The sequence below is a fragment of the Hydractinia symbiolongicarpus genome, chromosome 1, assembly GCF_029227915.1.
Source record: "Hydractinia symbiolongicarpus strain clone_291-10 chromosome 1, HSymV2.1, whole genome shotgun sequence".
Taxonomy (NCBI): Eukaryota; Metazoa; Cnidaria; class Hydrozoa; order Anthoathecata; family Hydractiniidae; genus Hydractinia; species Hydractinia symbiolongicarpus.
The window spans coordinates 22,814,217-22,829,952 of NC_079875.1; the positions used below are offsets into that span (position 1 = coordinate 22,814,217).

Genomic DNA, 15,736 nt, shown 5'->3' on the forward strand with positions numbered 1-15,736 from the left:
AAGTTCTTTATTAAAATTGAAAGATAAATGATTACAAGCTATTTTGAAAGCTCTGACATTTGTAATATGTTGATATACTTGCTTTCATTGTATTCTTATTTGTGATTAGTGTAAATAAACGATCTACTCAAGAATTTTTTTATTTATTGTTCATCATTCTTATAATGTGTATATTTTGCACAAATCAGGTTAAAATTAAACAGATAATTGGCAAGGTGTAGAATTATTCAGTCAAGCTTGATATTTGACAAGGCGCAGACTGAATAGTTCTGATGTCCTATTTAACCAGGCCAAATTTGTGCATATATCTCGATACATATCCCTTTTTATAATGTTTTGCAACAAAACTATTCAAAATTTCAATTCCAATAAAAGCATTAAACAAAATAATACTGGGACAAAGGAGAGTTGGATAAATTTCTTTGCACCATATTTTATTTTGAATGTGCTACATGTACTTGCTTATTATTACACAAGATAAGAAAACGCTACTAAAAAAGATTTGTACAAAGTATGAGAGCTATTGTCAAATAATCTTCAGTAGCCAATATAAATTTATTTGTTGGTGTTTTGTGTTATGAATGTACTATAAATGAAATTTTACCTTGTTAACTTTATGTTTATACAATAAGTTGGAGATGGACACTATTCAAAAGCTTGTTGATTCATGTAAATATGCACAAGCGAAAGAAATAATCAAAAAAGGTAATGTAGATTCAATATTTTTGGTATATGTACGCAGGAATGACCACTCCTAAAAATTTCTCCGAAATCCTGTTTAAATGATATCGTGCCTTTTTCAAGGAATCTATTAGTTTTGTTGAAATGCTTTAGTTGCATCTTAAATTTTGAATTTGAATTTTATTTTTGACTTTTCTCCTAAATTGCTTTCCATTTTGACCGTTTTTATTCAATTTTTTTGCTCTAAAATCTTGTAAAATTTGACAGCTAAGAGTGAATCTGGTTCTACTTTGCCATGTTTTTATTCCATTTTGTGTGCCAAGGTACTGCTTACTTAATGTTTGTTTTTATTTTAGCCTTATTTTGTTGTTTTTAGGTTTTATGAATATCAAAGAACCAATTGACGCTGTGTATTTGAAGATGGTTGCTAATTTTTTAGAAATCAAAGTATGTTTTTCATACACAACGTTGCGATTGTAGGAAATTCAACAGATCTGTAAATATCAGACCTTATTTTCTGCAGTATATAGTTTTTTTCTGCAAAACTAAGAAATTAACAAGAAAGTTATTTTCAACTAATTCTTATTAATTTTGTGTCAAATGTATATAATGAAAATATAAGTGAAAGCTCTTTTCGTTTTGTTTTTTTGTTTTTTAACTTCATGCAGCAAACCTTTTTTCAGGAACTGGAACACAAAAATTTACTACAACTTACGAACATCCAAGCAAGTATAGAAAACTATACCACTTTGGGAAAAGAAATAGCAGGTGTTGTTTTTCATCTATATTTTGGTCAATTTGACTTCTTAAAGGTTCAAATGTTTATTTTTCTTTAAATTCTGAAGATATCCTCCTTTTTTAAAAATATCAATTTATTTATCCTACATTTAATAAACTGTGTTCCAAAAATTTCTTTAAGAATTGGAATAAAATATAACAATAAATAATAATGTTTAAAAAATATGCATTCTAGATTTCAAAATAAGTGAAGAGATGCTGAAAATAGAATGTACCTGCTTAACGAATCTAATTTCACTCATTAACGCAACAGACACATGTGAAAATCAAAACAAAACTCTTTTGCATATGTTGTACCAACATTTGAAAAAACGTATGTATATTTTTTTATTTCCACAAAAGGCTATTTTTTCAATAATTCACAAATAGATGTGGACCAGACGTATCGCAAATTTAGTCGGCCATTGTTAAATAATGGGCGTAATGTTTAGTCAAGGGCATAGCTTGAAACATGTGTGACTCCGAAATGAGTGATGGAAGTTGTGGAAAGTATGGTATCCTTTTGAGTGGTTCGTTTATCACATGCCATTCTTCGGAAATTACAGGGATTGACCTTATTAAATCGTTTCGTAGTCCATTTAATTTAGAGTTTATAATACAATTTTAGTTTGCATCATGTTTTGGAACAGCACATCTGATATTCCATGTTTATTTGTTGACAATGAATGTAATAATTTAAAACGCACAGTCGAACTCCTGCAATATGTTTTAAATCAAATTGCTGGAACATTCAGAGGTAAATTAACTCAAAATTGACAATTACGAACTTGAGTTTTTTTATCATAGTATAAAGTTACTTGAAATGTAATTAATGCATTAATCAATTTTTGTGCATTTAGATCATTGGTTAATCATGCACTACTTTTCATTGTCCATCGATATTTTGTTCTGGTTGATTAAATCTCATAAATCAGGTAAACTTTCTTGACAGGGTTTTAACGAACCCTGGAAAAAAGGGGTTATATGGATTGTCAAATACCCAACAGGATTACTCATTTATGATTTGTCATATTATAAATCACCCAGTTTATGCAGTGAATTTTGAAAAACTATATGAATTTTGGCCGAAAGCTACATAATCAAGATTTTTGTCCAATCAGAATGTAGAAAACCAACTCGAGCAAGTGAGCAAAACTTTGATCTTTAACAATTAGCTTTGTGCAGGAGCAAGAAAAAAGTCAAAATTGAATGATTATTTTGTTTCCATGATGGTTTTCTTAAATGAGTATTGTGTTTCATAATTCTGTCCTCAAATTTCTCAAAGCTTTTCAGGTCCATTCTCAAATATTATTTGTACATCTTCTAAGCGCAGCCCACTCCGAATATGGGAATGAAATCCATGGCTTTCTTGTCTGTATAACCACGGCGTGACTCCTTTCTTTTGTGTTTTTTTATAATACTGAACGAGCTAATTGTCTAGATTTGATTTTATGCACAAATATTTACAGCCATACATCTTTATTTAGTTGATCTTCAAAGCTCTCTTATCCATTGTATAACATGTTTACTTCATTTGAAAAGTGATATCTTTCAGAATAATGATGTGAGTTCAGAATTTAGTCATTTCTTTTGTACCTGTATTAAACTCGGGCAATTTTCCTGTTCAAGTAAAAGTTTTTACATTGATTTAAATTTTGCAATAGAAATAACCGTTTCCCATTTTTTTAAAATAACACAAAACAACAATGTAGAACTTTAAGTGATAATTCTAACACCAAAGTGTTTGAAATGCACAAGTTGTTGTAAAACTAAGGACATCTTAACCCTATTTATGCCAGGAGGTGAGGGGAGGGAGGACTACCCACCATACTTTTGTTAAAAAACTCAGAATCATAAATGGTGCTGAAACTACGCCCTAAGCATAATTCCCAAATTTCAAAGCAGGTGACGTACCGCACTCTTTTGAAAAGACACTGTTCTATTGTTTCTTTAACAATTTGATGTATAAATGATGTACTGAAATTGTTAACTTTTATATTTATATATCTTTAAAATTCTTTACAGAGCTTGTGTAATTCGCCCTCCCATCCCCGTGGCCGTTATTATATAAACACGCCCCTTACACCCTTTTTTATTAAAACTTGGTTATTTCCGTTTTAATCAATTTGGCACCTCATTTTTTTATTGTTTAAAGTCTAAACCCCCAGCCTTTATCTAAAGTGCTGTAGAAATGCAAAGGCGGACATAAATCTATTATAAAATAAAAAAGGCAAGCAAAAAATTCAATAGTAATATGATTTCAACAATACTATTTTTGTTACTTTGATGCCTCAAAACTGAATTAGCTGAATTTTGAAACAGACGCAAAAATCTTTCAGGAAGCTAAACCAAGTTAAAAATTCAAAAGATGCTGACGTCAGCAAAAAAAGTATTGCTGACACTCACATGAGTTTTAATTGTCACGTGACAGACATCATTCGTACCACGTTTTATGACTTAAAACCCAATACAAGAAAAGTTATGGAGGTGGGCATTTTTGTTCAATGTTTTAATTAATTTTCCCTTAAGTAAAGTATGGGAGTTATAATTTTGGAATTATTGTGACGTCATTAACTTAATCGTAATAATACAGTAGGGTTTGGGTTAAGCGAAGAAAATCGTTTTCCTCGTGTATTCCAATCTCGTTTATTCCAATCTCGTTTATTCCAATCTCGTTAACACCAAAACAGTTTCTCAGATTAACATACTCCCAGAGAAGAATCTTGAAAACAAACATTTTCACAAATTTAAATCGACACAGTAAAAACACTGAAGGATGGCGAAAGGAAAACTAAACCGTGTACGTTCTATCTCGACTATGTTTTAGTGTGTCGTTGATAATTATCATTTTTTTAAATACAGAGAAAAATTTGGGTTAGAGAGTCTGAAATGTGTTAAAGATAGTTGCAGTTGTATACTTTGAGACAAAGGGTTAGGAATAAACATAAAAAAATGTTGCTCTCTTATTTTTGTCAGAACATATAAATATTAAGCATGCATAAAAATGAATTTCTTTTAAAAATCGTTGTAACCTGATTAGCATAGACTGTTTAATTTGACTTTTAATGTTTAGTGTGAGGGGCGTGGCTTGGATTTTTGTTTTAACCGAAGATCGTTTAAAGGTATTTTGATCTGAGCATTTCGAGGAAAAGTTGCAGTCTTGAAGTATTAATTATGCTGCTAACAATTTTTGTTTTAGTTTTCAAACGAGATTTTGCTTCTATTAAGCTCTTGTGTAAGGTGGTTTCAAAGTATAGCTTAAATGGTGAGGATGTTTACCAAAACAGCCAAACCAAGGACGTTTATCACCAGATTAATAACTTGGCATTCACCATTGAAGGTAAAAGGTTTTCTTTCGCCCGTCCTTTATATATCGCATTTCGTGTTTCCGTAACAGACAGACAAGGATAACGGCTATTATTAAAGAGAAGAAAGCTTTGGAGTTAATCTATTTGTCAGAATTATGTCTAAATAATTTACTTAAACTTTATCAACAGTAAAATAAAAATAAAGAAAATCGATGATTGAAGCCAGTGAAATCGTGAACGCAATAGATATTAGTTAGTTTAGCTACACTTTTTTTTTAAAACAATTGATTTCGCCCCAAACATTGTTTAGCTACTACCAGCAAGGTCATTGTTTACCTGGGTAAAATTATATGGAACGAATTGTTTATACCGGACAAAATATTTTAAAATAAGTGAAAGTGTCAGAACAATTTGCATGAAACGTTAAAATTTGTAAGTTATTGCTTATTTGGCCAATTATTTTCCAGCGCCAGAATTCATTTTGGTGTGCTATCTTTCGCTCGCCTCAGCTCTGACTGGGTGTGTTTGAAAAGTGCAATTTTAGCATTTATTAAAAACCTGCGACAATTTTGTAATTTACGTTGGTAAACTCACTACTTTCGCCAACAATTTACGCTTTCACACGTTTTATAGCAACTTGTATTTGGCGTTCTCACTAAACATACGCGCCTTGTCTTACACGTAAAATGTGAGTTTTTATGTTTAAGCAACCCCATAAATTTAAAGTGAATTAGCTTTTCTAAGTCTTTTTAATTTTTAATGATTTTTTTATTTATCAGAGAAAGCTAATAGTATGCAACAAAAAACAGTTCGAATGCGTAAATAAATAATAACGTTTGGCGGAAAAGAAAAGGACGCGAGCTTTTTTTATTTAAAAAGACGTCGGCAATATGCCGGCAAATACCGAGTGTTGGCGCGAATTGCAATGGCTGATATTTTCAGTAAGTTAAGCCAATCATAATAAAGATGGCACCGTAACGACATGCTTTTTACAAATTTAAACTTACTTTTATGTCGTTAAAATGCTGCATGAATGAAAAAAGAAAGAATAGTGAAATTTTTGTAACTGCACACTATTTTCCTTTTTGCACGCCTTAAAGCAAATACAAATGATGTAGATCGCGCGCCATCGCTACTTTGAAAGAGTGATGCAGGTGGGTGATATTACTCCTGACCAGGCTTGCCACTTATTCGCAACATATAAATTGTTTACCAATTGTTTTTAACTGGCCATTTGGAAGGCTATTATTTAAATTTGGCATTGTTTTTAAAGAAAACATGTTTAAATACCATGAAATTTGTATTAGGAATTCGTCTATTTCAAAATTGCGATTATGCTGCATGTTGTCAGCACATCGAAGAAGTCTGTCAATCCACTGTCGCTACATCACAGCTTTCTGGGTTCCAGTTAACGTTGATCAAAAACATTAAAAAAATTTCCCAATTAAAACTGGTAAGGCGAATTGTTTTCTTAGTTTTATTTTCAGTTATCTAATGCCTCTTTGTCGTGTTTGGAACTTGTAAAAGTCAAGGAAATATTTTTCAGTTCATTTTTAAGTAGGCCTCTTGTCTTCGATGGTATCCTACTGATACTATATAGAGTGGTGTGATTCACAACTGCTTTTGGAAACAAAAAAACCATCTAAGTTTGTTGTTGAATTCTTAGTGAGCAAAAAGAAGTAACAGAAAGTATTGGAAGTAACCACACTTTATATTCTACTTCTCTTTTACTTCTGTTTCTCTTTTAAACTTTTTAACTAAGATCCTTCATTCTGCTAGATATGCTTAAGATGAAATTTTGCACATACTCTGTCTGTTAATCCTACTCTTCATAAAAAGAGAAAAATTTTTTTCAAAAGAAAACCTTAAAAAAATTGGAAGAATTTTCATGAGTGCAATATAAGGTAAAATGGTAACGTGTCAAAATATCTTTTAAAATGTTGATGGACGGAAAACAAAAACGATATGACTTTATTACAATAATATATTTGAAGAGCATTATATTTACCCCTGTGTTTGTTTTGCAAAACAATGTTTTATTTTACCCACAGGGAAGAAGCGCGTCCTTCAGCGACTCTCCATTAAGTTCTATTGTTTTAAAGAACTTCGCGAATCTTCTCAATCAAGCTGGTCTGTGTTTTATGCAAAAGGAAGACGACAGAAGCATCGAGTTACTGTACAAGTTATTAGAGGTATGGAATTTAGTTGTTCCTCGGTTAAAATTTATTCTATGTTGGTTTCTTTTACTTTTTCAGATGATACATAAATTGAATGAAAAGATTTATGTGGTGTCCAACTTTGAATATAACGTGGATGAGTTTTTGAAATGTCACACTGAACTTGGTAAAAACCCTTTCAAGTTAAGTCTAGCCCGGTCTTTGATAATTCGATATTTTTACAAATAACCGTTAAGATTAAAAAAATTTTTTTGTGACGTCATGAGTGTTTTGCTTAATCTCAGCATTTTCTTTTTTTTGGAGTTCGTCTACCCACAAATCATTGCAACTGGATATTTTTCGCGTACCTAAATTTGCCTCCATTGGCATACATATTGAACAAGTTATCGATTTTGCTGTTTCGACAGAAAAGGTAAAATGATTTTTTTTTTAAATTCGCATTAACATGTTTTTTTCTATGAAATCTATATTTATTTGATGCATTATTGGTCTACCAAAATTAGCTCGATGTAATTCAACTGAATTTTGAAAACTGAATGTCTGCAATGAAATTTTTAAAATTTACATGAAAAGACAATTCACTGGTATCTTTTCCGCACGTACGATTTGTAAATTTAAACAATCACCCCAAAATTTACCCCATATGACTAAATAATTTTTCTGGGCCCTTTCCCCTAAGTAAAAATGTTTGGCATGTGTAAAAATAATTTGAAAAATGTGCCGAAAGTGAACCTTTTTATTCGAACTTTAAATCCCTGTGCTTTGAGCAGTAAAATTCACTCTTACAAGACTTCAAGCCATCATTTTTTATTAACTTTATTTCATCATCATTTATTTATTTCGCGATTGAAAAAATGCAGGTCATTGCTGCACTTAAGCTTAAATTTATTTCAGGTACGAAGAATTGAACCAAATCATGAAGAAATTTGTTTACGAAGTGGAAAAAAATGTAACAACGTAATTTTTTTTCTGAGTGTATAAGCTATTTACCTTAACTGTTCTGCGACTTGCTATCGTTAAGTTAAGAAGATGTCTCCTCACATTTGAAATGCGAGTGTCTCTCACATTTGAAATGCGAGTGTCTCCTCACATTTGAAATGCGAGTGTCTCCTCACATTTGAAATGCGAGTGTCTCTCACATTTGAAATGCGAATGTCTCCTCACATTTGAAATGCAAGTGTCTCTCACATTTGAAATGCGAGTGTCTCTCACATTTGAAATGCGAGTGTCTCTCACATTTGAAATGCGAGTGTCTCTCACATTTGAAATGCGAGTGTCTCTCACATTTGAAATGCGAGTGTCTCTCACATTTGAAATGCGAGTGTCTCTCACACCTTGACAGCCTTAAATCAGATAAGGTATTTTGTGAAGCCACTTATCTTTCATCCTCAAGGTTTAGATATCCCCTGCTTTAGACCCCCCCTCCCCCGCCAATTTACAAATTTAATATGGAATGATAAAGAATATTGTGTATGGCGAACCAAATGACAAACTTTTAAATGTCAATTAAATACATAACCGTTATGGTAAAATTTATACTATTTACAAATTATCATATACCCTATCATATACCCTAGGCAGAATTAACCTTTCAAAAACTTCCTGTCTTTCTGTCTGCGCTTGCGTATCTAAGAGGTTGAAAGTATATTAAAACAACCAAAAAATTGAGCTTTGTGTTTCCTGCACATCAAATATTAAAATTTTTCTCTGTTTTCAATAAATTAGGTGATTTGTCTGGATTCTTATTTTCTGTAGATTGTTGCAAAAGTGTATGCTGTTTTGTTCAGTAGGTTATGGGTCCATCCAGCCGCATAAAATATTTGATTTTGCTTTATAGCCAACTTCCAACGGAGAAAGCGTCGATTGTATTTACAGAATGTATTGTAGCTCTTTATTAAAATCGTCTCGCTTCAACAAAGCGCAAGAACTAATTGTTGATATGCAAGAAAAAGGTAAGCGAGCTTGAACTGGATAACTTTAAAAGAAGGCTTCTTTTCCAAATTAGTCTACTTGTGTATTGTTTTTAAAAAAACAGGACAAAATAATAACTTGTTTAGGACTGAAGAAATTCATTTTTAAAATAACATGGCATTTTAGACAGAGCGTCTGTTGGTCCTCAGAAACTGACGTCTATTAATTGCTACTTTCCTTTCTCATAACATTTGGTAATGTTATTTTTGCGTCTTCGCACATTCGGTTGAAATAGGGAGTAGGGATGCATGGATTTGTTTTAATATTTTTTAACGAAACCTTTAATTTCTTTTGTAATTCGTGTCAAGGATATTTTTGGGCGTGGCATCTGCTATATCTAGCTGAAGTATTGAGACAACAGAAGAATTATAAGGAGAGTATAGAACAGTTACAAAGGTTGGACTTTTTTAAATATTCGATCATTTTCATTTTTTTGGATAATATATTGTTCAGTGTTTTAGACTACTTAACGAGCTTGACAAAAAGGACAATGTTGTGAAAGATGAAAATAATAATGGTTGTACATGGAGTCTATTGGGTATGTTAGAACATCGCTATAATAATCTTGGTATTTTGTTTGTCTGTCTGTCCGCGAGAAAATCGTCGTGTTAGGTATATTTTACTGCTTACACTCAAAGTTTTCCTTCTTGTGAACATTCTGGCTTAGTTTTCAGTGGTTTTGTTTAGTTCTAACCCATTTTCTCTTCACCAAAAGTCTTTTTTTTCTTGCAGATGTTGTCAACTTTAAAGAAATTAAAACGGTGTGTAAAAAATGTATTCTTAGTCTGTTACTTGTTTCGATTGTTTTGTTCTGAACACTATTCAATATCCACCTTGTTTCTGTTCCTTAAAGTATCATGCTTACAACAACATGGCGGTTGCTTGCATTGAACAAGGTGTGGTTGACGACGCATTGATGTATTTAAAGATGGCTATACAGGAATGTCGCAAGTTAAGAAGTATAAACTTTTTTTTATTTGAAGAAAAGAGATACTTGCACGGAAGCAAGTCTCGTTCGTGGGATTTTGTCATAGATCAATAAAGTTTTTATTCCCTCTCGCAGGAATAGAAACTAAAAGATGATTTTTAATTGCAAGTTTATTTACAACTTTTTTAAGACAGTATAGACGGTAAAGTGCTTTCTTGTGGATAGCATCAGATCAGTGTGAATCATTCTGGAGTGTGAAATCTCCGTAAAATGTGCAGCATGTTCATGATAGGGATAGGACGTTAAGCATACGAATGTCAAATTAGTTTTCTTATTGTATTTCAGCGGATGTCATTACGGAAGTGGTTTACAACTATTGCAAATGGTTGCACGAAAACAAAGCAGAGAATATTGCAGTTATGAACTGGAACGCTTTTTATAATACGAAATCCGTCACGAATTTTAATGAGACTTACAAGATATTTCTTTGACAATATTGGAGAAAACCTTGCACATACCACGACAAACGCGCTTTGAGAAACAATCCCTTTTTTGTCTCGAAATCCAAGAGATTTTTTTGTCCAATTTATCAGTAATATTTAGTAAAAAAATAGATGTGAAAGGAAACCATGGAAGTCCTGCTCTACACCGCGACAAAACTGCAGAAATAACTTGAATAAGCGAGACTTCCAAAGAAAAAGTTGCTAGCTAAACTTGAAAAAGAAAGACGTTAAAAAATGCTCTGGGAATTGAACTAGCTAAAGAAACAACATAGACATGTAAATAATCTTTTTAGCAAAAAAAAAAACCCAGCTATTTAAAACTCTTATTCCACATAATTTCTCGGGTTAAAAAACTAGTATAAAAAATAATGGGGGAGAGAAAATTACAGGAGTTTGATGTCAAAAACGTAAAAGCCCCTGGGGACGAGGTTGCCCAAAAACGCGTAATGCGCAGTTAATACAATATAAAAGAAAGCGACCAGCACTTCACTACAAATAAAATATATTTACATTTCTTCACAAAGCTTGTGCATGAAGTTCAAGACACTTCTTTTTTGTGTGTTCTGAAATAGATCGTGCATTGAAAAGTTCTTGTGGAGAATCATACATGCATATGCCATATAATTAATCTTTAATAACCACGTTAGCTTTGCAAGTGGTTAATCCTTAATAACCACGTACTTTGCAAGTGGACCAACGACAAACAGTCGCCGTGCCATTATGGTACAGAAGCGAAGCGAAGCGCGAAAGTGTAAACAAAACAAAGCCAACTCGTTAGTTCTCTGTTAAATAACAGATGCTAACTGAACGCTTAAGATTTACTATAAAAATAAAACCACTCCTACAAAAAGCATGACCCTTAACAGTCACAAGGCCAATTTTAAATCTTGTTCACATTTGCGCCGCAAGCACTGTGTAAACGCCTTCGACCTTTTTTGCAGCAAAATTTTTTGTAGTGTAAACCAGAAACGCAGGCGCAAGAATATTTTAAAGAATAACAATTCGAAAAAAAGGTGGTAGATGTTGATCTGCTACAGCGTGGCAAATTCTATTTATTCTGTTTTTCTTTCTCTTCCTAGATAATTATAGCATATTTTATTAAAGCCAAATAAATTCTTATAGTTTACGTTTGTGCTTCCGTCGCTAATGTGAACCGGGCTTTACCGATTATTGATAGTTTAGAAACCTTGATCAAATTCACATATTTACAGAAAGTGTCACCAACAAAGCTCATTAATTCACAGAGCTATCCTCCGTTATAGCAGGTTTTCTCGGAGGACTGGGTGAACAAAATAAATTGCTAAACTTCTTCCATGATACCGAGTTGTATTTAACCCAACCAGAACTTTTATTTTCGTTGTAATAGTAAGCATTGTAGCACATATCATCCACAGCAAACACATCTGCGCCGTAAACTCGTTTTCTACCGGTAATTCGGTCTCCGGTTTCCCGCAATCCTCCATAAGCGCACCGGTCGATGTTTAAGTAATAACGAACACCGGCTATGTTAAATGCTAGTAACAAGAAGACATAAATACTTCCTTTATGTTCATCACAAATACGAGTCCCACAAGGGCATCGTGAGCAGAATAATAGGTCAGACAAACACCTACCGGTTAAATTTAGCTGCTTGTAATCCGGGTGGTGTAACTTCTTCCGGAGGTTTTCAAATGAGAATTCAATGCCGTTCACCCTTGGGTACTAAACGAAAATACAACTCGCCGTTACCTATATACAACTCGCCATTAGTCAAATACAACTTGCCGTTGTGCACAACAAAGATTGGAAATGGTCTAGTTTTAGACAAAAAATCACTTACGCTAAATCTAGCCGAGTAAGGAATGAAGTTGTAAAAAGCTGACCCCTTTGGGTTAGTCTTTCTTCCCAGCTTGCAAATATAGTAGCGGTATGCAGAACCAGGCATCAAAATTTGCCACAAGAAGCAAGAGAGCAAGATCACAAGTGCTGTGGTGATGAGGCCACATATCGTCACGCCTAAAAAACGGTTAGATGTAGTTGTATGTGAAATTTATAAAGAAATGCAACTTGATTCACGTAAATTTCGCGAACCATGGTTATTCCTTCTTTCGCACAAGATTGATTCACGCAATTCTCATTGCAAACAAGTTATTTGACGTCGAAATATTCTTAAAAGGATTTGGAAACTAATTTCATGAAGTGAAATAACTTTCTATGATCTTAATTCGCATTATCCAATTTTCGCTCCATTTTTTAACCTTTCTAAATCCCATATGCTAAAACTTACACTTTCTGGAACGCCTTCTTGATTTTTGGATCTTGTCGATTTTTACATCAACACTCTCCTCCACATCTCTCAGCCTTTGATTCAACATATATTTACCAGCAGTTTCCAATACAGAAACACCAGCACTTACAAATCCAACCTGGAGGATACAAAACATATTTTTTTAAACTCACATCAGAAAAAAACGACCAACAAACCAATGAGAAAACCAATATAAACCGTCAGCAGACGTAAAGAAACAGAAGCAAGGTCTGGTGGCGCGTGGCCTTGTGGTTATAGAGTTCGCTACGTAATCACAAGGTTCGTGGTTCGGTCCACAGCGCGGGCATGTTCATCAAGTGTCTTTAATACACCTACGGGTCAACCCATGCCATATAAGGGAAATTGGGTAGGTAGTGCCGGTGTATACTTAATGTATACGTTCCGAACACAGGACCCACATTGATAACAGTGTTTCAAACACTGAAGTGGCTATATTCTGTATAAATATTCGGGATAATGATAATAAAAAGTAACACAATCATATCACTCACCGAGTCTTCGTCATCAGTTTTACGAGACGAAAAAGCGTAACCGATGAAAATACTGTCTTTAATCGCAGAAATATCTAAATGATGTCCACTGATCGCAAGCCCTGGGTTGTCGACTGACGCATATAATGCTTCGTTGGCTGCAACTGAACCACGGACTTGCACGGGTACCACACCCATCATACAGATTGTTTCTGATGCAACTATACAACGAAATAAAAAGAGTGTAGTACCACTCAACCTTAATTAATAATTATGATTTCAAAACATCAAGAACTCCAACTACACTACCTCAACTTCTCAACAATCACAAAATGAAAATTGCATGCAACAATAAGGGGAACAGAGCTTTATTTATATTGCTGTAACTTACCCCCTGGTTCTGGTACATGTGCTTCGAAATATTGCGAGCGTGTGACCACACCTGCAAGGACGACATTGGGGAGGTTCTTTTCGTTCATTTTTGCAATCACGTGCTTTTTCTCGTCATCTTCATCTGGTACCAACGCACCGATCTCACCCTCTTCAAACACCGCCTGTGGGTCCTGTTTTTTGTGGTGATATGCGATGTCTCCTTGCGCCGTTTGCATCTTACCAAACACTAACCCGTCAACGTCGAGTGTTTTTGTTTTGATGTGGTCGGCGACCACGGAGCGCGCGTTGATAAGACCTGACAATAACAAAATGTTTCAATAAAAAACAAAAAAAGGCAAAAAATCTCTAAAGGGGTGTGAGAGAGGGAAACAATGGAGTCATATATTGTCCAAACTGAAATTATACATTCTAATGTTTTAAAAGCTCTTTCTGTAAAAATTTAGAAATTGAAAAATTTTTTTGAATTATAAATAACCTTAGGCAAGTTTGTAATTCCAAGTAAATATTCAAAGTCGATCAAAAGATAGCAAACCAATGATGATAAAAAGAGGTTTTTATCCTTCTGGTCAATTTTAGGTGCATTTAGAAGCTGCTTTTAACATCTACTAATAAAGTCTTGCAGTTAAGGGTTTTCATTTCGTTGTCTAAAATTACCTGGCCTTTCTTAAAAGAATTAATAATTTAATTTTTGTTTGAGCAGCCTAAAAAAATACCCTCTTAGATAAATTAAATGCTAAGAAGCAGTGTCTTTTGTCTTCCGCTTCTTTTCATCAAATAGGTAGAAACTCTACAGAAAAAAGGGACACCTACCCGTGTCGTCTGCAGGCGAGTACGGTAATGTAAGCAGTGAGTCTGGACTGTTGATTAGAAGGGAGTCGTACGAACAATCTACAAAATGCAGATAATAAACCATACAAAAAGGTATATTTATTCGAAAGGAAACCTATTCTAGGATTTTTTTAAAGAAACGGAAATAGCGAAAGGTATTTGGAATCAAATAAACACATACTATTTAATCTCCACGGATTAAGTTACACACAAGTAAAAAAAAAACAGAAATATTAAATTATAGGCTGTTATCCTTTGTTTAATATTATATTTTACAAAACATAGGTCATCAATTGCTGTAGCCGAGCATGGGTCATTGGTTGTTGTAGAAAAGAAAATCGACCATGATTCATTACATGGTTAGTTTTATTCCAACAGAGGGTGTTGGATTGTTGTGAGAAAACATAGGTCATTGGTTGTTGTCAGAAAACATAGGTCATGGGTTGTGGTAGCAAAACATAGATTAAGGGTTCTTGTAGCAGGTCATGAATTTGTGTAGCAAAGTGTAGGTCATGAGTTGCTGTAGCAAAATGTAGGTCATGAGTTGCTATGGCAAAACGTAGGTCATATGTTGCTGTAGCAAAACGTAGATCATGAGCTGCTGTAGTAAGACATGTGCAATTACTTTCTCTATTAGTAGTTACTGATAAAGAATTTCTAGTCTGACTCCAAATAGTGCTGGGAATCAGACAAAAGTAAGTTGAATTTGATTAATAAGAAGATCAATTGCTAGTGACGCAACCAGGTATTACATTTTATTTAATGCAAGTTTAATTGAGCTATCTATGGATATCTAAGGATACGCCCACGTGATCGGCAGTTGTAATTTGAACAACTTAAATACGTTGTCATATTAATTTTGCTCGATCTCTCATTCTTTGTTTGTTTGCTTGTTTATCTTGTTTGTTTGTTTGTTTGTTTACCTTGTTTGTGTGTTTAGGTGTTTTGGTTATTCTTTTGTTTATTTATTTTTTTCATTTGCATGTGTTTATTACGTTGTATTTTTTGTTTGTTTGTTTACTCGTGTTTGTGTTGTGTGTTTATTTTCTTGTTTATGTATATATTAATTTGTTTGTTTGTTTTTGTTTGTGCATGCGATTGTTTGTTTTAAATCCACTGTTATGTTTTTGTCCCTCATGGCTGTGATATGTATGATTCATATACACCTGCAAGATATGCGCCAACCTCACTACCACGATAAATTGTTGGTCCCGTGACATTAACACTAAGGAAAAACACAACGCCAAATTTTTTTAGGAAAGCAAACAACACGCCTTTTAACTATTAGACAATTCTTTAAGAACCATATTTACACGTCGTTATATTTACATAGGCTATTTACACATTCTTCTGTTTAAATCTATATTACTGAAGAGCATAACTGTTCTTCCG

At 33.4% G+C, this 15,736-nt stretch overlaps 2 protein-coding genes across 5 annotated transcripts in view; one reads left to right on the forward strand and one right to left on the reverse strand.

Moving 5' to 3' along the window:
- The first annotated feature begins 409 nt into the window (after positions 1–409).
- LOC130647026 (uncharacterized) lies at positions 410–10,665 on the forward strand. Of its 3 annotated transcripts, none has more exons than XM_057452746.1 (20): positions 410–705; positions 1,058–1,128; positions 1,350–1,449; positions 1,655–1,792; positions 2,087–2,215; positions 2,319–2,393; positions 2,946–3,022; positions 4,532–4,580; positions 4,658–4,798; positions 6,074–6,219; positions 6,818–6,958; positions 7,022–7,109; positions 7,247–7,355; positions 7,838–7,892; positions 8,781–8,895; positions 9,223–9,310; positions 9,376–9,452; positions 9,647–9,675; positions 9,768–9,873; positions 10,188–10,665. In XM_057452746.1, the coding sequence occupies exons 1-20, from the start codon at positions 639–641 to the stop codon at positions 10,331–10,333; spliced, it is 1,947 nt and encodes a 648-aa protein (XP_057308729.1). In that variant the 5' UTR covers positions 410–638; the 3' UTR covers positions 10,334–10,665. The 3 variants fall into 3 exon arrangements, with proteins under 3 accessions (XP_057308729.1, XP_057308722.1, XP_057308737.1); XM_057452739.1 differs by having other exon boundaries at positions 7,022–7,106; positions 7,241–7,355; XM_057452754.1 differs by having other exon boundaries at positions 1,365–1,449; positions 7,022–7,106; positions 7,241–7,355.
- A 165-nt stretch (positions 10,666–10,830) lies between these two features.
- LOC130647013 (uncharacterized) overlaps positions 10,831–15,736 on the reverse strand; it is a 52,391-nt gene continuing 47,485 nt past the window's right edge. For both annotated transcript variants that reach the window (XM_057452728.1, XM_057452720.1), the window contains 7 exons: positions 14,327–14,404; positions 13,515–13,811; positions 13,145–13,344; positions 12,612–12,750; positions 12,165–12,340; positions 11,959–12,046; positions 10,831–11,859 (listed from right to left, as the gene is read on the reverse strand). In XM_057452728.1, the coding sequence (XP_057308711.1) occupies positions 11,579–11,859; positions 11,959–12,046; positions 12,165–12,340; positions 12,612–12,750; positions 13,145–13,344; positions 13,515–13,811; positions 14,327–14,404 (1,259 nt within the window). In that variant the 3' untranslated portion in view covers positions 10,831–11,578. The remainder of the gene's footprint in view (positions 11,860–11,958; positions 12,047–12,164; positions 12,341–12,611; positions 12,751–13,144; positions 13,345–13,514; positions 13,812–14,326; positions 14,405–15,736) is intronic.

What these genes read in the sequence shown, in the direction of transcription:
- LOC130647026 (XM_057452739.1), top strand. Translation starts at nt 639, where the DNA reads ATGGACACTATTCAAAAGCTTGTTGATTCATGTAAATATGCACAAGCG. An exon ending in AATTGCTGGAACATTCAGAG is followed by an intron (nt 2,216 to 2,318) that starts GTAAATTAACTC and finishes TTGTGCATTTAG; the next exon opens with ATCATTGGTTAATCATGCAC. An exon ending in AAATTTCCCAATTAAAACTG is followed by an intron (nt 6,220 to 6,817) that starts GTAAGGCGAATT and finishes TTTTACCCACAG; the next exon opens with GGAAGAAGCGCGTCCTTCAG.